Raw genomic sequence first — 26,891 nt, 5'->3', positions numbered from 1 at the left:
CCCACCCCCCCGCTTTTCGTGATTAAGCTGACATCACAGAAACCTGGGTAGACGTCGCAGCCAATGGGAGCCCGAGTTATTTATAGCTCCGAATTAAAGGTTCAGAGTTTGCCTAGCAACAGTGGGCAGAGAATCCCGTGAGAAGAGCCACAGGCGCTGCTCCAATAACAAAGAACGGCCAAGGCGGAAATAAAAAATAGGAGAAATCCAGGCGCAGGCTAAGAAAACAAAACTTTTCTCCGATTCCTCTTCATTGTGCAGGAGCCCGCAACACCGGGGACCCGTTTGTGCACCGTCTAGAAGGCCCTTACCCAGGATCCTGACTTCTGGGGCCCTCCCCACCTCCCGGCTCCCTAGTAAAATGTTAGGATTCCTAGTAAAGCCACATCGCTAAAGGTGTGCTCACGACCAGCCGAAGCAGACACTGGGCCAGCGCTTGCTTCCCTAATAAATCCCCAGCAAAAAGGGTCACCGTGAGAAAATCCCCTTGTGTGAAACCAGTCCCGGGAAGGAGATTATTTAGTATCCGCAGGGCCCCTTTCTCCCTCCACGGCTGCCGTGTTAGGTGGCTCCACGCTGGCCGAATGGAGACAGCGCCGGCATTTCTACGCGTATCAAGAGCAATCAACATCATCTGAACTTAGGGATGCACTGGTTCCACAAAACATCTTATTTTTGTGCTGTGCCCACATTTACTATAAATGATTTTTCATCAGTACATACCATAGCTTGCTCGATTTTGTTGTCAATAGCTACCACACTTGCACCAGAGGAGCTGAAAAAGAGGAGGGAAAAAGGTCATCGATAAATGGAATTTATCTTAAGCGTCCAAGATAAAAAGGATCTTCCAATTTTGTGATATTGCTAGCATCATATTTTGAATATTCTTTAACACTATGTAATGTATCACCCTCCAGAAAATGCCAGCCCCTCTCTTACTAACGAATATCCAGGCATCTCCCTATTTTAGTAAGCCACAAAGGACTAAATTACATAATGTGGGGAAAGCCTGTTCTCTGGCCAGATTTGAAAAAATAAGGTTATTCTAAACATTTCGAAAAGCAACATCCATGTCACCATAATCTCTCAGCAATGGACAAAGGAATTCTGGCTATCTTTCACCTGTATTATTGTAAGTATCCCACGAATAAATTTAAAGAAACTATCCTAGCCGACATTTACCTATTATCAAGTCTCACAGAAGCGTTTTCAGTCCCCAGCAAGGATGACAAGAAAGAAATTGAAAAATGTCTCAGTTGGTAAACTCCTAGATCCATCGCCACTGGTCTACACCATTGGGATTTCATGCAATTGCAGCCAAAAACACCCTCGTGGAAAAAAAGAGGGAACACCAGCAGCCTTCTATAAGCTAGATAAAAATCTTCTGGCTTTCCGCAGCCCAGGGAGAAACAGAAAACGGCAGCCCTAATTTAAAGAAACCCAGCTTCTGGGGCTTCGTGATCCCAGGAAGATGCGGATCCCAGTGCCTTGCAGAGCCGCTTCCCAGATCCGCAGCCGGGCTCCACTCAGCTCTAGACCAGGACTCCCGGTCTTAGTGCAAAATATATGCAGGAAAGAGCTGCGCCGATTGGCCGGCACGCCACTGGGACCGCCCCCTTCTCCCTTCCCCTTCTCCCTTCCTGGTCCTCCCGCTTCCCTGCTTCCCCGCCTCCCCCCACCCCACCTCCGCCCCATTCTCCGGATCCCGCTCGTGGGGTGGGCTGGCCTGGCGAGGGCCGTGCTCAGAGGGAGTGGGCTGCTGGGCCCAGAGGTTTCCAGGGCGGCTTCAGAACACTGGGCCACTGCTTCGGCAGAAAATGTGAAGGATCCCTGAAAAATACTATAGGGGCCCCCCCACGTGCTTACGTTTAAGGGAGTCAGACCCCGACCCCGGAGCTGTGTCCCGCGGCTGCTGAACGGCGAAAGCTTCCTATTTGCAACCAGAACCGTCTGAGCTACTGGGCATGCCCAGTCCCACCACTGTAAGACTTGCAAGAGCTCGAGTGTCTTGATTTCAATTATCTAGTTCTTACCGGCAGCGGTACTGGGAGGATTTTATAGACGGTTTTATTTTTAAGGATAATAATCATCCTGCGATCATACTATTTTTTTAATTTTAGAGGGGAAAAAAATCACATTTACTTTTTGAGAGATACTACCTTTTGTTTTATAGAAACAAAACAAAAAACTATATATTCTTTGCTAGGCATGAGGGAAAGACTCCAGATAAAATCCAGGATCTTCCCAAAAAGCCCCCAGAACCACAAACCTTAAGATCATATCTCCCTATTAGCACCTTCTCCCCAGTAATTAAATATGCCTTCTTCTATTTAGACCTAGAAAAGTCAATCCACAGGTTGAATTCCACATAGATCTATTTTTAGTAAGTCCCTAAGGCACGTTTTTGGAAGCTGAGTAACAATTCCTCTAAGACTCAAACCTTCAATCCTGTGAGCCTTCTTACATCAGAGGGATTGAAATATGGTAAAGTATGTATTCAAAGCACACAAATCCTTGAAGTTAGTCTCTTTGCCCATTTGCGTGTCCTGAACCAGAAAAAGGAGGATATAATAGTGGTTAAAAATAGTTAAGCAGCCAATAGATGCTGTAGGCTCACCTCTATTTCACCCTCTTGGCCACACTGACCAAATAATTCTCTTCTCCAAACCAAAATCAAGAGATGTGGGAATAAAATAGCTTAACCCTTTCAACATTTCCTATATTAATTTAAAATACTTTCAGGGATGCATCAATTAAGGCTACAACTTAATATACTAGAAATCTAAGCCCTGAAGTTTACTTAATTATAACATAAACAGTTTGCTAGTCAATACATGCGAGAAAGAAAACTTAACCTCTACAATACTGCCCTCTAATGGCATGATAATATAAAGTCCAAAAAATCTACAAAGTACTTGGGGAGACCTCTCTAATCTGTAGATAAAATTGTCTCATCACAAGTAATTCCAACATAAAATCTGACCGTAGAACATATATATGTAATACACGCACATGCACACACACGCACCGTCTTCTCTCCCAAATAAGCATCTTTCCTCAAGCAGCATCCTTTCCTAAAATTGCCATCAGAGCTATTTAGACAATTTTTAAGTTGACTCAATGCTGATAGTGGGGGTAGGTGGATTTGGTTTTCAGAAACTGTCCAAAGTGATTAGGAACCAGACCAGTAGATGATGAAGACCACATCTACTGGTGAGCGCAGTAGATGATGAAGACCACAATTCTCTTTTGGGTTAAAAACCAAAGTGTGACTAACTATAAAGCGATGAGATTCCCTTTTTACTGAAAGGTTCATATTCTCCAAATTTTAAGGTTTGGCTTTAAAATAACAGTAATTGTTAGCATATTTATAATTTATAAAATTAAACATTAACTCATATGATGCTTATTTGTTTTAAAAAAGATATCCATTTCCAATAAAAAGAGACTAAGTATAAGCTTAGAAATCATAATTATTTGGGAAGCAGGCATGTGGCCCTAAGTCTATGAATGCTAACCAGAGTATTATTGACTGCATGATGGTTTCTATATTTTGAAAGTTAAAGCTATACCTAAAACTATTTGTATGCTAAATTCCATGTACATATTTTAACTGAATGCCAACTTCACGAAAAAAAGGTATTCAAGCACCATTTAAGCTATAAAAAGAGCTTTAAAAAACAAAACTCTAAGGTCACATAAAAAATTTTAAATTCCCGCTGGAGTTTTAAAAAATTACTAAATTAACTGAATTTATTCATGCTGTTCTCCAACATAAACAGAAAGCTGTTTTTATTTCAATCATTTTAACTGATCATCCATTGTATCAAGCAAGAGAAGCAAATATAAGCAACCATAGTCTATTTAACCCATTTCCCTATTGAAGGACATTACAGTTATTGTTAATACTTGGATATTTTAAATAAAATTGCAAGAAACATCCTTCTACATACATCCTTGAACATGTATGTGTGTGTGCACACTTCTGGAGAATTTGTTGAGCCAAAGGATTTGCAGCTAATAAAATGATTAGCAATCTAATCTTTTCATATATTTCACGTAAATACGCTAGATTCCTTTAAAACTAGACTTTTGTATGAAAACTGAAAAGATAATTTGAAAAAGAAGGCAAAGGAAATGGAAAGCTACATGGAGGGAAAACCCTTGGATCAGAAATGTCTGTGGCACAAATGGCTAGAATTACATTCAAAGGCTCTTCTAATTGCAAGACAAACGATCCATATGTCTGGTGCCTCGTCAGAGCTCACTGAGACTTGCTGACAGGGCAGAGAAAAACACCACAAGGCTTCCAGGAGAGATCCTTAAAGTCATGAACCATGTAAGTCCATTTCAGGCACTGAGTAAAGATCAGGAGGTACCACCCCAGTGGGAACTCATACACATTAAACAGCCTGGACAACTGAGATTGAGGTATTTTCTGTTGTTGTCTGCCTAAGAGCCTTTTTACATAGACTCCAATTCAACCGCTACTGCATATTGGTAGCAAGCATGACAAGATAGGAAAAGAGGAACAGGCCTGAGTGTTTCTGGTTCCTATAACGTGTGCTTTTCTTCCAAACTTGATCTGACTTGGCCAACACAGGTACAGTCAGAGATTCAGCACTCAAGTAGAGTAACCTCTTTCTCCCCCTGTCCAAACTCCTTGCAAATCTAAAACAACTGCCAGGAAAGAAGCGAAGGCACATTACCCTGTACCTGACCAAATCACTCCTGTCTAAGGACTCCCACGTCACCTCCATTTTTCTAGTTTACTCTCACTAGTCATGGGAATATACTCACCAGGTTTAACAAATGAAACTACAGGACTATCAGTTAAATGTGAATGGCAGATAAACAACAAATAATGTTTTAGTGTCGGGTCCCACACACTGTCAAAACAAGAAGAAATGCCAAAGAAATGGCTGTTAAATTCAACCACATTTTACATTTCCTTATCTCCACAGAAAGGCTGGTTGGAAAAAGCTTCCAAAAAGAACAGTGGCCGGGCGCGAACGTGGTGGTTCATGCCTGTAATCCCAGCACTTTGAGAGGGTGAGGTGGGCGGATCACTTGAGGTCAGGAGTTCAAGACCAGCCTTGCCAACATGGTAAACCCCTGTCTATACTTAAAAAAAAAACAAATAAATTAGCTGACGTGGTGGCACACATCTATAATCCCAGCTACTGGGGAGGCTGACGAAGAATTGCTTGAACCCGGGAGGTAGAGGTTGCAGTGAGCTGAGATTGCATCATTGCACTCCAGCCTGAGCAATAGGGCAAGGCTCTGTCTCAAAAACAAACAAACAAAGAATCGGAAGAGAAACTTAAGGGATAAATCTAGGAGGTCCAACATCAAAATAGGATGCATTTCTATTTTGGAGAGAGGACAGAAGGAAGAGAATTATCAAATAATTTAAGAATTGTTCCAGAACTGAAGGACACAAGTCTCCAGTTAAATGAGATGACCAAATGCCCACCACAAGAAATGAAAAAGCCCTCCACCAAAGCACACTACCCTGAAACCTTAATCACTAGGCAGATAGAGAAAATCCTAAAAGCTTCCAAATGGAAGAAACAAGTTACAAACACAGGGACTAGCAACAGAACCACTTTGCTGGCAGCTAGAAAAAGACGAAGAAAATGTCTTTAAAATTCTGAGAGAAAGGAGTTTTTTATCCAGAATTCTTTATTTGGCCAAATCATCATTTGAGTGTAAAGGTAGAATTAAAACATTTTTAGATATTTCAGACACCAAAATGGAGGAGCAAATCAAGAAAAAAGGCAGGCATGGGAAATAGGAACCAGGGACTCAGATACTGGAGGAAAGGAAGGGCATCAGCAGGCTGAAGTCCAGGGAGATCTCAGGGGGACTGCTGCTGGACAAGCCCAAGCTGCAGGTGGTCTGTACCTGGTCTGCAATGGTAAGGGAAGCTGGAGAACTCCAGGAGGGAAAGCTTGCTAATGAACACACAGATTATCTAACACATCTAAGCATTTGCAGGGCACAGGGGAGCTACTGATAGGTATATGATAGATCTAATGGAAAAATTAGATAAGCTCAAAGCAGTTTGAAAACAGAGCAAGGAAGGAAACACAGAATACTCATAAATAAAATCTACATGACCCATATTATTTTTTCATTTTTTTATGGATTTACCTTTAAAAAGTTAACTTTATTGTGAAGGTAACAGGAAGAAAAATTGCATGGCAGGAATGGTTTAGAAGTGCTAAATCCTAATCTACTACAACTTGATTACCTAAAATCTAAAATGGAAAAAGCAAGAAATAGTGTAAGTATAAATATATTACATAGAAATGTGGAGGTAAAGACGAGAAAAAACAACTAAAATTTAAAAGTGTCTAATTTAAAACTGTGTCTAAGGCACCGACTGGATGAGTGAAAAAAGGGAACTGCTATTTTTTTTCCTATTCATTCTATTTGCTCTTTGGGTATGTACATGTATTTTGATTAAAAACACACACACACACTTTAAAAGGTTTATAGAGATCTGTAGCACTTTTCCTGCTTCCAGGCTTCAGCAGAGTCCTTACCACACCTGCATGTAGGAACCTACCAGAGGCTTGGGAGAGAACGACCAAAAAGAAGCAGGCAGAACGATTTTCAGAAATCACATAGGGTAGGCACAGCTGGTATTACCACCCACCAGCCTAAATGAAAAAACTCTGTAAACAGGGACATCAGATATTCAGAAGTATATTGCCTAAGTCTCCTTCTGAATGCTTAGAAGAATTCTAATTCCCTTCAGTGTAGGACTAATTTAAGGGAAAAATGAGTCCTAGACTGAAGGGTGTTTTGGTCCTACATAAAGCAGTTTAAAACGAAGCCTTGAAAGGTCAAACTGTTTCCAAGTAACTTAATTTTCTCTCAAAACAAAGCTCAAGAATATTTAATAAAGTCTCTAGCATCCAATAATTCACAATGTCTGGCATCCAATAAAAAGTACCAGGCATATAAACAAGCAGGGAAATATGACTCATGAGGAGAAAAATTAATCAAAATGACCCAGATATGACAAAGATGATTTATAGACAGGAACATTAAAAACAGTTATAACTATATTTCATATGTTCAAGAAAGTAGAGGAAAACATTAGCATATTAAGGACATGTGTGAGAAATGAAAGAAAACCTAAATTAAATTATCAAGGTGAAAAATACAATATTTGAGAAGAAAAATACACTAGATGACATTAACAGTAGATTAGATAGGGCAGAAGAAGTATTAGTGATATATGAGCAATAGAAATTATCCAAAATAGAACACAGAAGAAACATTGAATCAAAAGAACAAATCGGCCAGGTGTGGTGGCTCACGCCTGTAATCCCAGCACTTTGGGAGGCCAAGGTAGGTGGATCTCTTTAGGTCAGGAGTTCGAGACAAGCCTGGCCAATATGGTGAAACCCCGTCTCTACTAAAAATATAAAATAGTCAGGCATGGGGGCACACACCTGTAATCCCAGCTACTCAGGAGGCTGAGGCTGGAGAATTGCTTGAACCCAGGAGGCGGAGGTTGGAGTGAGCTGAGATTGCACCACTGCACTCCAGCCTGGGCCACAGAGCAAGACGCAAAAATCAAACAAACAAACAAAAGAAAAACAAATCAAAAAAAGAACAAAGTGTCAATAAGCTGTGGGGCAGTTTCAAGCAGCCAAATATATCTGTAGTGAAGTCCCTGAAAAAAGAAAGAAAAAAGGAGAGAAAACATTTTAAGAAATAATGGTAATTTTCCTCGCATTTTATTAAAACAATAACCTACAGATCCAAGAATCTAAACCCCAAACGAGAACTGTGAAGAAGTCTACAAGGTGTATCATAATCAAATTGCTTACTATCAGTGATAAAATCTCAGAAGCAGCCAGAGGAAAAAAACTAGGTTATGTACAGGGCAACAAAGATAAGAATGATAGCTGACTTCTGGTTGGAAACAATGCGAGACAGAAGACAGTGCAGCAACATCTTTAACTGAAAGAAAAAAAAAAACCCTGTCAATCTGTAATTCTATGCCCAGTGAAAACATCTTTCAGAAATTTAAGGTGAAATTAAGACTTTTTCAGACATACAAAAGCTGGAAGGATTCATTACTGTAACTCCTTCAGACAGAAGGAAAATGATACCAGATGAAAAAACTAGATCTATGCAAGAGAATGAAGAGTACCAGAAATGATAACTAATGGTTAAATATAAAAACTTCTCCCCCTTACTATCTAAATCTAAGATAATTGACTGTTGCCAGGTGTAGTGCCACATACCTGTAGTCCCAACTTCTCAAGAGGCTGAGGTGGGAGAACCACTTGAGCCTAGCTAGGAATTTGAGGCCATCCTGGGCAACACACTGAGGCTCTGTCTATCATAATCATTGGCTGTTTAAAGCAAAAATAACAATGTATGGGAATGTACTACAATATGTAGATGTAAATGTATGACAAGGATAGAACAAGGGCTAAGAAGGGGGAAGGGAAGTATACTGCTGAGTACATTATGATAAGTTAAAGATGTATGCTACCAACTGTAAATCTAATAAGTTAACACAGGAGGATAAAACGGAATCATAAAAAATGTATAATCTAAAAGAAAGCAGAATAAAAGGGGAATAAATAATAGAATAAAAAATGAACAGCAAGATAGCAGATTTAAACCAACTGTATCAATAATCACATTAGGCTGGGCATGGTGGCTCACACCTGTAAGCCCAGCACTTTGGGAAGCCCAGGTGGGTGGGTCACTTAAGTTCAAGACCAGCCTGGCCAACATGGTAAAAACCCATCTCTACTAAAAATACAAAAACTAGCCATGCATGGTGGCGCATGCCTGTAATCCCAGCTACTTGGGAGACTGAGGCAGGAGAATCGCTTGAACTCGGGAGGCAGAGGTTGCAGTGAGTCAAGATTGCACCACTGCACTCCAGCCTGGGGAACAGAGCAAGACTTTGTCTCAAAAAAAAAAAAAAAAGAAGAAGAAGAAGAAGAAAAGAAAAGAAAAGAAAACAATAATCACATTAAATATAAATGGTCTCAATTAAGCACCTCAATTAAAAGGCAGATATTGCCAGTTTGGATGAAAAACCAAGACACAACTATATGCTGCCTATAAGAAATATACTTTAAATATAAAAACACAAATAGGTACAATAAGAACATGGAAGAAGATATGCCATGTTAACAATAAAAGAAAGCTGAGGTGGCTATATTACAATAACTCAAAGTAGACTGCAGTGCAAAGAATATTATAAAGAATAAAGGTCATTACATAATGATAAAAGGTCGATTTTATCATTATGTTCTCTGACTACAATGTAATTAAACTAGAAATCAATAACATGAGATTATCTGAAAAATTTCCAAATACTTGGGGAAAAAATACACACATCTAAGTAACCCATAGGTCAAATAAGCAATCAAAAGGAAAATTAGGAAGTATTTTGAACTGAATGAAAATAAAAACAAGGCATATCAAAATTTATTTCAATAAATTTAACAATTTAAACAAAAATGGACATATTCTTATAAAGACACAAACTACCAAAACTCATATGAGAAGAAACAGATAACTTGAATAGTCCTGTATGTATTTACAAAATTGAATTTATAGTTTAAACTCTTTCTATAAAGAGAACCTCAAGCTCAAATGGTTTCACTGGTAAATTCCACTAAATATTTAAAGAAAGAAATAATATCAATTCTATACAAACTCTTCCACAAGACTAAAGAGAGAGAGAAAATTTTAAAAAACCACTTTACAACTCATTCTATGAGGCCAGCACTCCCTTAACACTAAAGCCAGATAAAGACATTATAAAAAAGAAAAACTACAGACTAATAGCTCTGATAAACATAGATGCAAAAGTTCTTAACAAAATTTTAGCAAATCAAATCCAACTATATATAAAAGTAATATACTATTAACAAATGGCATTTATCCTGGGAATGCAAAGTAAACATTCAAAATCATGTAATTCACCCTATCAACAGACTAAAAGAAAAAATATAATCTCATTATATGCAAAAAAAAAAGCATTTGACAAAATCACCATCCATTCATGATTTTAAAAAAGGGAAAAGAAAACTTTAAGCAAAATAGGAATTGAAGGAAACTTCCTCAACTTGATAAGGGGCATCTACAAAAAACATTCAGCAGACATCATATGTAACAGTAAAAGAATGAATGCTTTCCCCCTAAGGCTGGAAACAAGGCAAGAGTCTACTCTCAGCATTCCTATTCAACATCATACTGAAGGTAACAGCCAGGCAATAAGGCAAGAAAAAGAATAAAAGTCATCCAGACTAGAAAGAAAGAAAAAAAAAATCTATTCACAGATAACATGACTATCTATGTGGACACTCCCCCAAAAATCTGCAAATAAATTATTAGAACTAACAAGATACAAGTTTCTCGAGGTCATGAGCTAGAATTTCAATGTACGAATATCAAATATATTTCTATATACCAGCAATGAACACAAAGTGAAATTTTAAAACAAAAATACATGAAATAGGTATAAATCTAAGAAAACATGTAGAAGAGCTCTATGCTGAAAACTATAAAACATTGCTGAAAGAAATCAAAGAGCACCTGACAAATGACAAGATACTCCATCTGTGGATTAGAAGATAATACCATTAAGCTATCAATTCCACACTTCCCAGCTACCGTATAGATTCAGTATAATCTCTATCAAAATTCTAAGACATTTTATTGAAAATGACAAAGTGATTCTAAAATGTATGTATAAAAACTAAGAAACTAGAATAAATGAAACAATTTTTGAAAAAGAACAAAGCTGAACTCCCATTACCAGATGTCAAGATTTTCTGTAAAGCTACTTGCATCACCATAGTGTGGTACTAGTAAAAGGACAGACATAGAGTAACGGAACAAAACAGATTAGTCAAAGATAAACACACACATACACACACGCAGCAAATCGATTTTCCACAAATATGTAAAGCAATTCAGAAAAGTCTTCAGCAAATGGTATTGGAACAACTGCAAAAAACAAATACAACTGATCCATTCTTTACACCATATGAAATATTAACTTAAAATGGATCACAGACATAACTGTAAAATCCCAACCTATAAAACTTCTATAAGAAAACATAAGAGAAATCTTTTGAACCTGAACCAGTAAAGATTTCTTGGGTAAGACACCAAAAGCACAATCCATGGAAGAAAAAAAATGGATAAAGTAGACTTTTACCATAATGAAAAACTTGTTTATGGAAAGATAATGTTACAAGAATGAAAAAACAAACTATAGACCAGAATTAAGTACCTCAAGTCACATATCTGATAAAGGACTTATATCCAGAATACATAAAGAACTCAAAACTCAATAGCAAGAAGACAAACAACCCGATAAAAGAAAAGGGCAAATGACATGAACAGTCACTTTATCAAAGATATATGGATGGTAAATAAGCACCTGGAAAAAATGCTGAACACCATTAATTGTTAGAGAAATGCAAATTAAAACCATAATGATATGCCACTACACACCTATCAGAATAGCTAAAATATAGTTTAAAATTTTAAACCTGAAAACACAAAATGCTGAAAAGAAGGCAGAAAAATTGGAACACATATATTGATGATGGGAATGCAAAATGGTACAACCACTTTGCAGAAGAGTTTTGCACTTATTTATAAAGTTAGACACAGTTTCCATAAAAACCAGTAATCACAATTCAAGTTATTTATCCAAGAGAAATGAAAACATGTTACCACAAAAATTTGGACATGAATGCTTAGAGTGACTTTATTTTTAATCATCCCAAACTAGAAACAAACCAAATGTCACTCAACTGGAGAATGGATAACAAACTATGGTACATCTAGACAGTGGCATAATACTCAGCAATACAAAGAAACAAACTACTGATACACATAACAACCTGAATGAATCTCAAATATAGTATGGTAAGAGAAAGAAACCGCATTCAAAGATTGCAAATCATATGATTCCATTTATGAGACATTCTGGAGAAGAAGGTAAAACTATAGAGACAAAAACCAGATCAGAAGTTCCCAGAAACTTGGGGTAGGGGAGGGGGATTGTTGTGGGTGATGGAACTATCTCATATCTAAATTGTAGTGGTAGTATGCCTACTGTTTTTCCAAACATGTAGAACTCAAAGATGGGAACAATAAACACTGGAGACTCCAGAAGCGGGGAGGGAGGGGAGCCAGGGCTGAAAGGCTACCTATCAGGTACCATGTTCACCACTTGGGTAACGGGATTATCAGAACCTCAAAACTCAGCATCACGTAACATACCCATATTACAAACCTGTGCGTGTATGCCCTGAATCAAAACAAACAACACTATTGCTGTATACTAAAAAGGGAAACTTTACTATATGTAATTTACATCTTAAAAAATGAAAAGATGACTGCCCCTAAGTAGCAGACTGGGATGAAAAAAAAAAAAAGAAGAAGAAAAGAAACTGATAATTCTTAAAATTCTATCTAACTTTATATTTTCATGTATCATTTTTTATTGTAGTAAAAAACACATAACAAAATTTACCACATTAACCATTTTAAAATGTAGAGCTCAGTAGTGTTAAGCATATTGTTACTATTGTGAAACAGAGCTTCAGAACTTTTTCATCTGCAGATCTGAAACTATCCATTAAATAACTTCCCATTTCCCCCTTCTCCTGCCCCTGGTAACTGCCACTCTAATTTCTATTTCTATGAATTTGGCTGCTTTAGATACCTATCTTTTTTTTTTTTTTTTTTTTTTTTTTTTTAATTCCTTTTTTTTTTTTTTTTTTTTTTTTTTTTTTTTTTAATAGAGACGGTGTCTCGCCATGTTGCCCAGGCTGAACTCGAACTCCTGGGCTCAGGCAGTCCTCCCACCTTGGCCTTCCAAAGTGTTGAGATTATAGGCGTGAGCCATCATGCCCAGCCTACATGTAGTATTTTGATTTAAAACATTTTAAACTAAAAGAAGAAAAAAGGGAACAAAAGCTATTTTAAAAGATATAATACAAGGACTTAAATACAGTCATCGAAGAGACCTAAAAATGTCTATTTTATAACTAATTGTTCTATCATTATATAAAATGCATTACTAGGCTTGAATTTTTTAACTATAATTTTGCTTTGTTCTTAGAACTGTTGAGTTTGTTGGTGATTAATCATTCCTAAATCCCATATTAGCGTTAAAAGATTTGTAAAAATTAAATATTTCCTTTAAGTGTGAGAATTTTAAACGTCGTAACAAAATGCTAACAGATTTAAATATAATCTATTTATATACATCTACATATAGCACATGTATTTACCCTCTGTAAATACATTTTTTTTTTTGTATTTTTCTCTCTCTCAACATTTATAATTACTTTTAAATTGTTACAATTCTAGATACAATTTTTGGTTTTCCCATGGCTGTCTTCACCTTATTTAACATAACTACTAGTTCCAAAAGAATATCTATAATGCTAAGAAGACCCAATGCTTTTTTGTTTTTTTTTTTTTAAGATGGTAAGGGAGACTTTCAGAGGAACTACTGCAGTGGGAGAGAAATGGGCCTCAACTCCCCTCAATGCCCTTCAGCAACAGGACTCAAATGGTTAACATTCTCATTTTACTTTTTATCTTCATGAAAATAATAAGCATTTCAAACCCAAATTTCTTCATAAATTACCACTTCTGCTTAATAGTGGTAGATTATGAAAATCTGGAGCCACAGACAAAAAAGGAATCACAGATTTAGAAGCCAAATGATATTCTATATAAAACATCTGAAGAAGTGAAAAGTTGTCCTGATTATGATTTTCTATTTCGAGAACCTCATGCAAGTGAGGTTCTTGCATGAAGTGAAAAATGAATATTATTTCTCTTTTACTTTTGCACAGCTATGAAAATAGATGCTTTGAGCGCTTTTAAAATAACTAGTTACTTTAAGCTAATTTTCCTGTTAAATTCCAGAAGAAAACAACAACGATAAGCAGTCCTAAAAGAGCTGGTAGGAACTAGACTAACCGACTAACCATTTTTCTATGCATACAGAGCCACTTAGGGCCATCAGAGGCAGTCTCTTGGTGACCCTAAAACAATCAGATGAAGCTCAATTACACAGTTGTATTTACAAAGGTAAAGATAAATTTAAGGATATTACCTAGCTCCAGAATGTCTAATGTAGTACAGGCCTAGGTAAGCATTAACACATTGGCAAAGTTGACTCTCTGTGCTGGGGACACAGTGTGTGTATAATAAATACCTCTGCTTCGATCAAGGGACACGTTTCTATATTATGGCCTCCATGGGCAGCAGCTCTGTGACATAAATGGGGTCTGAGGATTTCTTTAACCCTCTGATCTATTCAGAATTTTAAAGCAAAATGGACCTTGGAGATCATTTAATTTCCTTATTCTGTAGGTTTAGAAGTGGAGGCCCAAAGGCATTAGGTGCTTTGTCCAGGGTTTACCTAATCAACTGTTGGATGGAGCACAGAACCAAACGCTGATTCGGTATTAGTGTGCCCTAGAAGTGCAGACCAGAAATTCGAGATCTGTGTGTGTGTGTCTGGGTAAGATGTTAGAGCTGGAAGAGCAAAGGGATCATAAAGGGAAACGCCCTTCTGCTGATCTCAACTGAGCCACAGTAGTCATCGAAAGCCACCCATTTTACAGATGAAGAAACAAGCTGGGAGGCTGTGTGGAAACCAAAGCCAGAGACCCACGCTGCTTATGAGTCAGGCAGCCTGGCTGCAGGGTCTCTGGGCCTAGTCTAGAGTGGAGATGGTGAGCTCTTGGTGAGACCTAGCCCTCCACAGCTTCCTTTCTGAGGGTGGGCAGGCTGGCAGGGGCACTCAAATCAGTCCCAGTGCCAGCGAGGTCTACAGTTTGAGAAGGTGCTCTCCAGGCACTGGGACAAGGTCCCGGCAGAGAAGGGGGCTCACCACAGACACAGAGTCACACCTGCTGACAGACACATTATTTAGTGAATGTGCATAAAGATGATTTTCAAATTGTGCTTTCATTAGTCCTGGCAGTTCCTTGCAAAGCCCTCAAGAGCTGTGAGAAGACGAGTTAGAGGAAATCCAAGTGGATCAAAGAAAATGTAAAAGAAGGCAGGCAGGCTGTGTCCCCTAGGCTCGTGGCCAGGAATAGGAGACATGGCTTTAGCAGCACATCACTGAGAACTTCTGTGGTGCCCCAATATACCCCAAGGATTTTTACTCTAGGTGGTCATCATCTTGGATCTCCTTCCGTATCATCTGAGTGTGATTCTGACATTGCCACATTCTCCTTTATCCATGGTTAAACAAGGGTAAGAAGACAATATGATGAAAATAATCAAGTGTTGAGTGGGGCCAATGAAGTGGGAAATAAAAATTTACAATGAGAATGAGGGTCACTTTTTAGCATTTAAACCTGCTGCCAACTACTGTAAAAGAAATGGTCAACATAATACATCTTAGCCGGAAAGATATAAACTAGAATTTAAAAACTTTCTACACATTAGCTCTTCAGCCATTTCTTTATTGATTTACTCGCATTTATTATCAATGAGCACCCATGAAAGGCCAGGAACTTTAGGCTTGGCACCACAGTTATCAAAATGAGTAAGACACAATCCTTGCTTTTAGTGACTTGGGGGCAGTTGCAGGGAACAAGGGGAGAAAGACATATGATATTTTGTATAATGTGAGTGTATATAAAAAATGATGGTTAGCAGAAAGCAGCCTGGGAGTGTTTCTGAGAGCAGAAGACTTACCCTCTGGGTGTTGAAAAACAAATAGGAGTTGTCCAGTTAGACTACAAGGTACAAAGAGAATGACAATACTCCATGAAAAAAGAAGGGCCAGGCAAAAGCCAGGGTCATGAAGCAGCATGCTGAGTTTGGATACCTCGCAGTAGTTGAGTGTGGCTAGGGAATAGGAGGTTGGGGTTTAGCAGTGGGAGATGAAGAGAAAGGCAGTAAAAGGAAAAAAGGTCAAGACAGGCTGGGGCCTCACAGGCCATGTGATGGGAGACTGGACTTTAGTCTGAGGGCAATGAAGGTTCACACAATAGGGTTTAAAGCAGGCAAATGATGTAACAGGATTTGTGTTTTGGCAAGGTCACTCTGACCACAGTGTACAAGACTACAAGAGATGGAACTGGGGGTAAAAGGAAGGAAATAATGAGGGCTAAAACCAAGGAGCAAAGGGGAGACAGAGAGAAAAGTGGGATGGATTCAAAGACATTGGGACATAGAACTGACAGAACTGGCTGGCGTGAGGTAAGGGAGGCAGGATGACTCACAGGTTTTTGGATTATGTGAACAGGTGGAAGGTGATGCCATTAGCCAGAATAACGCTGTAGGCTAAGGGGAGTAAACCGGTTCTGGGGTATAACACTGATAGGACTTACTAGGCAGTGGGAAATACGGTTTTGGAACTCAGGAGGGGTCGAGCAGAAGAAAATACTGGCATAAGAAAAGTTGTTAGGTAGCAGTTAGGTAGCAGTGAATCTCCTTGGGAGTGGATGAGATTACCTCAGAAATCCATACAGGAAAGAGATGGCAGAGCTGGGCGGTCGCACACATTGGAACAGCCATTTGGCATGACAAAGACACCTGAGTTTTCCGCGGGTCTAGTGGACACTACAGAAGGTGGCTAGGCTTGAGGCATCTGCGAGAACCTTGAATGGGAGAGTAGCCTCTACCTAACGAGGAGACCAAGAAAATGAAGTGATTTAACTGTGGAGGGAGTGGGGAAATGAAGACATCGGATCAGCTCTCCAATGCCAGGTACCCTACGGAGCCAGCAAATGTGTCCTTCGAGAAAGCCCATGTGGGATGGCAGCCTCACAGAATGAGCCAACGGACAGTCCGTTAGACAGAGGTAGACAGACGGCAGCTGCAACCGTGACAGAAGCGGGACACTGCAACAGTCGACACAGAGACTCTGCCCCTCGGTTCTTCCTTCCCACCTCCATGCTAGTCCACTGCTACTGCCAAGGAGGGAGGGATGCGTGTGAGAGCCAAAAACAGCCTCCACTCCAAGGTGCCAGTAGCAGACTGGGTTCCTTTTTTCCTTTTCAGGGAAAGAGTGGGCAGAGAAGAGAGCTTTGATTCTGACATGAGAGTCAAATTTCAAAATGCAAAGAACTGAGTGTTTAAAAAATGGTAAGTAACTGTTTAAATGACCAAAATTAGCTGGAAAGTGATAGAAATGGGTTGACATGCTAGTAAGGAAGCCTGCTACCAGAGTGTAAGGGTGATTCAACTGAGCACAATTAATAGCAGTTATTAGGAGAAAGAAAAACAAACCATGACATGCATATTTCTCACCAATGAATTGAGACTTTAAGCAAATGGCTCTGGAGGGGATTCAGAAGAATGCGGCACGAAGCCACCAGCTGAGGGTCAACTGTGACATGAGGTCGTATCGTGGAAGGGGCTGAGGAGACCCCAATGAGCTACAGGGGGCACAGCCCCTTACCTATGACGCCTGTTGGGGCCACTGCATGCCCATATTTATCCCACCGATCACAAATATGACATCCGCCATGGCTGACCGAGGAGAGGACTGCAAGCTCACCAAGGGCTGCCTGGCAAGGACACCTCCGTGCTTTCCCACTTTTGCACTCCCAGCCCCACATCAGGGACTTGTTCAGTCAGGAAAGCAGACAGGGGACAGACATAGATGGAAACAGTACAGGTCCTCTCATGTCGATTCCAAACTGCTGGAGACACAAGCTTAGTCTGACTTGACAGAAGAGGAGAGCTTTGAACAAAACAAGACATAAAGCTATCAAATAACATAACTAAGTCTGAAGTACCCAAATGAGGTTAAGTAACCAGAAGTAACTAACAAGTCATGGAACTAAAGTGAGATGTTGTAAGGCAACCCCAATGTACAGCAAAAAGGAGGGGCAGAGTTGGTGGGAACTACTCGAAAAAGGAAACTGGTACACACTCATACCCCAGTTAATCTTTACTACTCTGAGGCAGTAGGTACCATTCTTTTCTTCATTTTAAAGTCAAAAAGTCTGCTTGAAGTTTATGGCCTCCTCTGTGCCCACTCACCTGCCTAATGTGTGGGTGACATGCTACAGTGGGCACCAGGGTGAGGGCACACTGTGCCCCCAGAGCCCGAGCACAGGGAGCCTGGGCCTCTGCACCTCACAGGGCCCCATGCCATCACTGTCCTCATGGCGTGGCTGGGCTACTCATGGGGAGGGGTAAGTATGTCTTACAAAGCAACTTGACTGCACTCTAGGAGCATCTGCTTGCCTTCTGACAGCCTGGTGATGCCCCCACAGTACTGCCAGCTGCTGAGTGACTATGGGCCACCATCCGTAGGCTACACCCAGGGAGCTGGGATCAGCCAGGAGCCCCATTGAAGAGTTGGGAAGAGATCAAACCCGCCTACATGGAGTAAGAACAGAATAAAGAGACTAAATCGAGGCATTATTCACTCTAGAAAGTTGGTAAGTGCTTGGCTGAAACCGAACAGAGTGCTATATCTTTGCTGCTTTTGGCTTTAAAGGTTTTCCATCTTTTTACAAGATGAGAAGTTACGGTTCACCTCCCCTGTTCTGATGAAACTCTTGTTTTCAAAATGCTAACAGGTTGGTTTTTCCTCTCATGTTTCACCAGGCTCTGAACTACAGTCTCCCAGATTGAAAAAAGATTTTGCAGTTAATTAGAATTTACATTTTCAGTAGTTAGGAACTATCCAGGTTATTTTTTTAGGCCTTGATTTAAAAGGTGCATGTAAAGTTATCTTAGCAAACTGTAGTTTGCCTCCAAGATACCAGTATCTCCCTTTAACCTTCTCTTTTGAATATGTTTCTGTGACCCAAACTGTTCTCTGTTAAGCTAATACAACTATAAGGATTTTAAATACTGACAGCACACTTAGTAGCCAGTCCTTGTTTCTGCTTAATATAACTTCTTTTGGCATAAAATATGCATAACTATTAGTGCACTGAAATCAATTTTTAAAATGCACAAGTTATAAATACAGCAGAGCAACCTACCAAACCTAACACGGAACACCCAAAATGTTCAAACTAAGACTACCAGTAGATTTCAGCGAAGCATACTTTATGTTGATCAAAACTGGAAGAAAATAACTGTTTATATCTTTATATGTATTTATTACTTGATGCAATAAAGTTATTTTCATTAACATAAATAAAGAAATCTGAGAGTGGTCAGACAACTTACCCAAGGAGACATATGTTTAATAAATGGCAGAGCCAAGATCCAAACTCAAGTCAGTCGGCTTTGGTACAGGGCATGACTCAATAATCTAGCAGAATCAAAAAGTGGGCTATTTCTAGACACCCCAGAAATAAGCAGTTCAATTAATTTCATAAAAGACTGACACCTGTCCTTAAAATAGTAAATGTTACTTCTAGTCATCATGGCTAGACACCTTCAGACAATTTATATCTAAAATATACAGATTTATCAGAATATTATATGTGTGTTTCTAATAAGAAATGCTCTTAATTGAAGATGCTTCACTTTTACTTAATGATTTTGCATTGGTGTAAAGGTAAAGTTAAAACATAAATGATTAATTTAGTCTGGTGTAGAGGGAATGAATTCCTTTGTTCCATTACCCAAATTAAATACTACATATATTTAAAAATTCAGCTGCATTATTTTGAATAAAACAAGATGTTTTGCAAAGGCCATTAAAATGATGTTGGTGACAAAGCATAAGTTCCATCATCTATTACTTAACCCAAGTTAGGGTAATTCTACACAAACACATAAAACTGAATACCTCAAATACATATTGTGAGTAAAAATAGAGTTAATTATAAAAAAACTTTGTCTTTAATAAATTAGACTGGGGGAGGGGGACAGCAGGGGAAGACCAGTTACGTTATATGAAGAGATTTTCTTTAAAACCAAGCTTCTTACCTAATCAGGATAACTAAATTAAATGAGAGATTAACCTGTTTTAACACTGAAGATGCTGGAACAGAAAGCATTTTTTTTTTTTTTTTTTTTTTTGAGACGGCAGTCTCGGCTCTGCTCACCCAGGGCTGGAGCTGATGCTGGCCCGCCGATTCCAGCTCACTGCAAGGGCTCCGCTCGGGTTCACGCATTCTCCTGTCTCAGCCTTCCCCAGGTAGCTAGGACTACAGGCGCGCCACGTCGCCCGGCTAGGTTTTTTGTAGTTTTAGTAAGCGACGGGGTTTCACCGTGTTTAGCCAGGATGGGTCTCCGATCTCCTGACCTCCGTGATCCGCCGTCTCGGACTCCCAAAGGAAAGTGCTGGGATTACAGGCTTGAGCCACCGCGCCCAGCCCAGAAAGCATTTTTTAATGAAGTATTTAAATTATGTAAACATATATAACAACATATGTGTAAGTTAGGAAGCATAATGGTAGAACAAACACCCACAACCCCCCCCCCGCCCCCCAAACTAAGTTATTGACACCATTGAAACCCTTATGCTCCTCCTCATCCTCTACTCCCACACCAGGAGCAATTCTTCTCCAGCCTGAAATCATTCCCATTTACTTAGTATATTTACTATGTTACTATGTTTAGTTACTATGTTTATTGGCTTCCTTCCTTCCTCCACTAAAACATACTAGACAAAGGCAGAAGTTTTGTTTTTCCATTTTATCTACCAATGTGTCCCATGCAGAAAGTATCCAACAATTATTGTAATCATAATAACAGAAAATACTTGATTAGACTTATTACTTGTCAGTCCCTATTCTACACGTTATGTATATTAGCTCATTTAATCCTTTCAATAACCACCCCATCTATGTACCATTATTATTCCCATTTATATAGAGGAGGAAACCAAGGCACAAAGGAGTTATGTGACTTGATAAGGTCATACTCATCACCACTATGAAAAGCAAAAAATATTTCTGCACTCTAATCATAACAGATGCTGTCATGTTTTAGTAATCCTCAGTCCCTTGAAAGACTGGTTATCACTGGAAACAGTTTTTTTTTTTAATGATGAAAATTCAACAAATATACATTGAGCACCCATTTTGTGTCAGGCACTGTTCTAGGCACGGGATTCAGTACGAACAGAATGGACAAAAGTGTCTGTCTTCCTGAAACATTCAAATGGGGTTGAAAAGGTAAACAACAAATAAGTACATATATAGTACACGAGATAAGGACAAGTACCCAGGAGACAAATTAAAGAACAGAAGCAGGGATATAAAAGATCAGAGAGGATGAAGTTTTAGCCCGCCTTCAAGGAAGGGCTCCCTGAGAAAGTGAGTTTTGAGTAAAGACCTGAAAGAGATGATGGGATTAGTCATGGAAGAACTCTTCCAGCAGGGAGAACAGCAAGGGGAAATGCTGTATTCCAGAGTCCCAACGAAGTCAAGACAGCATGATGCATCATAGGACCGCGCAGTAACCAATATATGATACAAGAGATCTCTCTCACTTTTGCTCTCTTGGTTTTCTGAAAGACTCCTCTTTTCTTTAAAGAAGCATGCTTACTGAGACCATCATTATGGTACACAGCACATTCAAGAAATACTGTTCTGCACTTCATAGCAAAAGGTATTATATGCCACTTTATATTCTAAACTAGTTTCTTCAAGGATTATTTTGGGATGCTTTTCACCTTCCAATAAAAACTTTTCCTGTCTGGAAGTACAAATAAGTCAGGTCCTCCTGTAGAATCATCTGCCTCAAAATTTAAGCACCGGATATGCAATGATAGCTCTTTTCTGAGTCTTGCTTTGGATAGTTCAAGAAGCCATGAGAATTCATCTCATGGGCAATTTATTACAGAGCCGTTTAAAGCTACTTCTGACTAAATATGGTGAACTGAACACACTCGTTTATCTGTATTTCCACCTACACACCACTAAAGAGATGAGAACCCAGTTTTAAACACATAAGGATACAGTAAATATAAGAGAGGTCAATTTCAATAGTTTTTCAAAGCTGGAAAAAAGATGGCAATTCATCAAGCTGAAACGTGAGCAAGCCGTAAAGAAAGTCCAGAGACCATTAATAGGCAGTGAAGAACTCAATGCTCAAAAAGTGCAAGGTGCAAGGTGCAGACAACATAAGAGTCTGCATAAAACAGACCCAGTCTTACTCAACTGAATAACTGAGCAATGTCTAACAATTCTCTACTATAGCCAACACTCAGTCAAAAGGAACCTGTAGGAAACAAAGACAGTGTAGGGAATTGAGGAAACTTGTAAAATCCTAAAGGATTACATGGATAAAATAAGAGGAGGACAACATTCAGAATACCAGAAAGAGCTCTCGGAAACTGAAAAATTGGTATGAGAGCATAAGTGAAAATGTGCTAGAATAGTGAGTAAAGTTGAAGAACTATCTCAGGAATTAGAACAAAATACCCAAAAAAAGGTTAATACAGGAAAGAAAATAAATAATAGCTATTAATATTTAGAAGCGCTAACATCTTAACGAAATAAGTTTCAGAAATGTAACAATATGAACAGGAGAAAAGTGTCATAAAATAATTCAAGAAAACTTCCTAGAACTACAGATCAAGCTTTTTAAAATTAACAGAGCCTATCAAGTACAATCTGTTCTGTTATAAAACTTGTTTGGAAAACACCAATTTGTTCCAACATAATTTATATGTTAGAGAATAATTAGAGCATAATGCACATTTCACATTTGCTTATGCGTGATTTTGTTTGTGAGAAACATCAGGTAAACGCAGGAAATTGCACCCAGCTGAACCAAAACTGCACCTAGCAAAACGCAAACAGCACATATCTCAAACATGTAACAGCTACCTCAGTTCAGCACGTTTGTTATTCTGCAAAATCATGTTTTGCTATTCTTTTGCAAAGGATAACTTTTCTATATAAAAACACTCATTCAACATCTCGAATATGTCTAATCACACTGGTTCAAACACAAGCAGCATGCACCAAACAAAAGCTTTTAAATATTGAGGAAAAGCCAAAAATAAGGCATTTTGAAAGAAATGAGTGAATACATGATGAGAACATGTGGTACCTCCCAAGCAACAGAAATAAAATTCATGCTGTGGGCCTTCACAAACAATGCATGGAAATAAAAGAAACGCGTATTGCTAAAGCAATTTTAAGTGCTACAAAGTCAAAAAGAGCAACCCCTAAAGAAGCAGAAGAAAAAGAAAGCTTGTTGAATATATGTACTGAAAAGCAAATAGCCAAAAAAAAAAAAAAAAAAAGAGAAAGCTCTATTTATATAAAAAGGAAATAGCTAAATCCTGCAGAATTTGCTCCTTTTGTGCCAGTAGTAGCTGGTTTAGTAGTTTCAAAAATCTATAATTTCCAAAGCCTTCAGTTGTAGGGTGAAGCAGAGAGCTCAGCTAAGAAAACTGCAAAAATAATTTCCAGCAGTGATACAGAAGCTAATTGAAGAAGGTGGCTACATATTGGATCAAACTTTCAATTCTGATGAAATAGTTATCTATTACATATACACCAGATCTGTCAACTGACACTGTTTCTTATTCTTGGACAGAATTAGAAAACTAAGTTTCCAAGATTTCAAAGTCTGCTCATATAAAAGTAGAACAAGTTCTAGGATCTACTTTCACTTTCGAAACAGATCGGTGAAGTCTTTGAAGCCTTTCCAGTCACTATATTCTATCAAATCTCATCCTCCTAATTTCTCACTGTGATTCTATCAGCCAAAATTCTTAATGTTCTCTTAATAGTATGATGCCTTTCCTTTTTAATTCCAACTAAAGTATCGTTTCCAAACAACCTTTGAAAGCATCTATGATGTTTTAGCCATTTAAGTCCATAAATGCAATTATAAAACATCTTCATCAGTACTGATTTTAGTGCAGCTTTTTAAAGAGTCAGATTTTGAGCACTGGAGTTAGATCCTAATTCAAACTTCCAAAAATCACTTCTTCGTAGTAAAATGGGAGTGAATAATACATATTTCATAATAATGGTAACAGCAGCCCATCTGGAGCAGCCTGCAAAGACGCTGGCTGCAGTTGGGGAGGCACGGCGGGCGTTGCAGGCTCCAGAGAGCCAGCAAGGGCCAGGAAGAGGTGGGAGCCCCACCCCTTACCAAGTTAGCAGGGTAGAAGCCTGCACTCTCAGGCACAGCAGCAGCCGCACCTCCGGACCTGGGCATCTGTGTGCTCTCCGGGGCCCAGGAAGCCCTACTTCCCCCACAGGCTTGGGAGGGCCTGCTCCTGCTCTCTTCCCACTCCCAGTGCCCGCTCTGATTTTGCAGGAAAGTTATGGCCAAGCCTGGGCGCTGTCCGGCCAGGTGTGTGCATGTGCTCGGGGCAGCAGCTGACATGCCAGCCACCCCTACTCTGCCTCGGACCCTCTGGACTTTGGGCACCGACAAGTGCAGGAAGGAGGCCAGGGTGGGGCTGAGGGCAGCTCCGTGCAAGCCTGCAGGCACCCCTCAGTACGAACAGCCTGGGCACTGTGAATAGCATGTTGACGGCGGGAGGCAGACAGGTTCTTGGACGGAATGGGGAGGATCCCCGGTGAAACCCCACCTTCAAGCAGTGGATGGCCCAAAGCCTGGGGGCTGGGCTACCAGTTCTGGGTGGAGTCCGTGGGACAGGAGTGAGAACTTAGGTGCTTTTTCCAGGCCCACTCATGGTCATCCATGGACCAATCAGCACATACTTCCTCCCTTTTAAGTCCATAAAACACCCCCAGACTCAGCCAGACTTGCAAAGATGTGGGGACTACCAGCTGCAGGAAGGAGCTACCCACTTAGAGTCTGCTCGACTTGTGGGGAATGACCTGCCTATGGAAAGGAGCTGCCCACTATGGGTCTCCTCTCCACGGAGAGCTGGATACTTGCCAGGACGACCTGCCTGTGGAAAGGAGCCACCCACCTTGGGTCTCCTGAGAGCTGTTCTGTCACTCAATGAAGCTCCTCTCTGCCTTGCTCACCCTCCAATTGTCCACATACCTCATTCTTCCTGGACATGAGACAAGAACCCAGGACCTGCCGAGTGGTTGGACTGAAAGAGTTGTAACAGAAACAGGGCTTGCCACATTGCAGGTGACAAGAAAGAGAAGAGCTGCAGCCCTTCAGGGAGTCCAGAACTAGGGATTGCCCAACCCAGGGCTGTGACACCCTCTTAGGGGCTCTGCGGTTCCTGGCATCTCCAAGCTTCCAGGCACCACTGTATTCCCCGGTGCCCACAGTGGAAGCCATTGTGTATGGACCAGTATGCCTGGTCCAGCCGCAGCCTTGCACAGAGCCCGCGCCTAGAGCTGCCTACCCCGCTGCAGCCAGCATACCTGGCTGTGTGCAGTGGTGAGACCCCACGTTCGTTTCACACACCCCTTGCCATTGACCCCTGGCAGGCATGGGATCCAGGATGGTAGCACAAGCAGAGAGCACCCAGCCAGGCCAAGAGGGCAGAATTAGCCCAGAGGGCCCGAGCAAAACACCAGCAAAGGCACCACCAGCCACAGAGGTTTCTGGCTGGAAAAGCGACACCAAGGATCCCGTGACAGTAATACTGTTACGACATTTAAAAGAGATAACACAAGAAAAGAACCTGGCACTTTCCACAGTAATTAAGGTGACCAATTAAGATGAAGACCTTGTGTTCTGAACTACTTGGTTTTAGCCATAATTGGGGTTAATCAAAAGAGATCCTCACATTTCTCAAATTACTCCTTAAAATAGAAAGTTGCTTGAGAATGGCCTAATATAAAAAGTATTATAATAGATTACGTCCAAAAGAATTTTTTTTCCAATATGAAAACCACCTTTATACAACTTGATGCCCTTTTCCCTGACACAGAATAATTATCTGGAGAAGCAATGTGTAAGTGACTTCACTGTTTTTGGTAAAAGGGCAACTCAAATTTTGCCTTAATCCCTATGACATGATGAATTAGTTCAGAGGGTGATTCCTAATATTTTTACTTTATGTCTTGAAAGAGAACCAGCTCTTACTTCTTCACCCATTTATTTGATGTCCTAAACTGTGTTAGAGTCCTTGCAGCCCCTTTCACAGAGGCCATCTCTGCCCTCTTAGACTGTCCTCTAGGAAAAGCTATGGAGGGAGGCCCCAAACGCTTCTAGTCTTCTCTTCCTTTGATTTTGGCATATTTGTTGGTCCAGCAGGATATCAAATGACCTTCTCCCCAGAACAAGGAAGGGGAGATAATCTTTCTTTCCCACCACAGCTCCTTTCCACAAACACTTAATTCACAAACATCTTGTGCCTGGCATTATACTAGTTACTGGGCTTCTTTTGAAGAGTGAAGAAGCCGTCTTTCTAAAAAGCTTTCAAACCAAAAAATGCTAGTAGAAATGTGTAAACAATGGTTTTTCTTAGCAGTAGGAATGATATAATTTATCATCTAGTTTTATCACAGACCAGTAGAACAGAGATATTTTCAGATAAAAACAGCTTTCTTGTTATAAATTAAAGTTCAAAGAGAAAAGGAAAGGCAAAACAATAATTTTAAACCAAATTTAAGTAGGAGAGTGGGATGTTTATTGAACAGCTAAATCCTAGGTAATATAAGCATGGTACACATTATCTAGCTTAATATTCAATTCACGTCTATTATCATTGCATATACAAATTAGTAGTTAACTGAGACTACGCAAAATTAATTTGTTCACTCTCATACTGCTAGTAAGTATAATAGCTGACCTGGAATATGAACTCAGGTTTTTCTGACTCAAAAATCTAACTTCTTCCCATACACTTAAATATTTATTTAGTGTCTACCTGTGGTAAACATTGTGATTGGCCCATAGTCCAGAAGGAGTGGTAGATTTATAAGCAATAATTATAGGGCAAAGTAATAAGTATGGTATCTTAGGTAGGGCAGGTACCAGGAAAGTATAAGAGGAGGGAACTGGGTAAAGTACTAGGTGGCAAGGAGTCAGTAAAGGTTTCACCAACGAATTTTCTCCTGAATTAAATC

General features: G+C 39.7%; 1 protein-coding gene across 6 annotated transcripts in view; it reads right to left on the bottom strand.

Moving 5' to 3' along the window:
* The window catches only part of TSC22D1 (TSC22 domain family member 1), a 145,272-nt gene that overhangs the window by 2,059 nt on the left and 116,322 nt on the right, over positions 1–26,891 (bottom strand). For 4 of the 6 annotated variants that reach the window (XM_017870988.1, XM_017870987.1, XM_017870991.1 and 1 more), the window contains one exon: positions 724–775. In XM_017870988.1, coding sequence (XP_017726477.1) covers positions 724–775 — 52 coding nt within the window. Of the gene's footprint in view, positions 1–723; positions 776–1,182; positions 1,605–1,866; positions 1,938–26,891 lie in introns of those variants that run through there. The other 2 variants (XM_017870995.1, XM_017870993.1) reach the window with 2 other exon arrangements.

This window comes from Rhinopithecus bieti, unplaced genomic scaffold (genome assembly GCF_001698545.2).
Source record: "Rhinopithecus bieti isolate Rb0 unplaced genomic scaffold, ASM169854v2 scaffold_5273, whole genome shotgun sequence".
Classification (NCBI taxonomy): Eukaryota; Metazoa; Chordata; class Mammalia; order Primates; family Cercopithecidae; genus Rhinopithecus; species Rhinopithecus bieti.
Note: the sequence above shows the minus strand (reverse complement) of the source record. Positions and strands in the feature narration are given on the sequence as shown.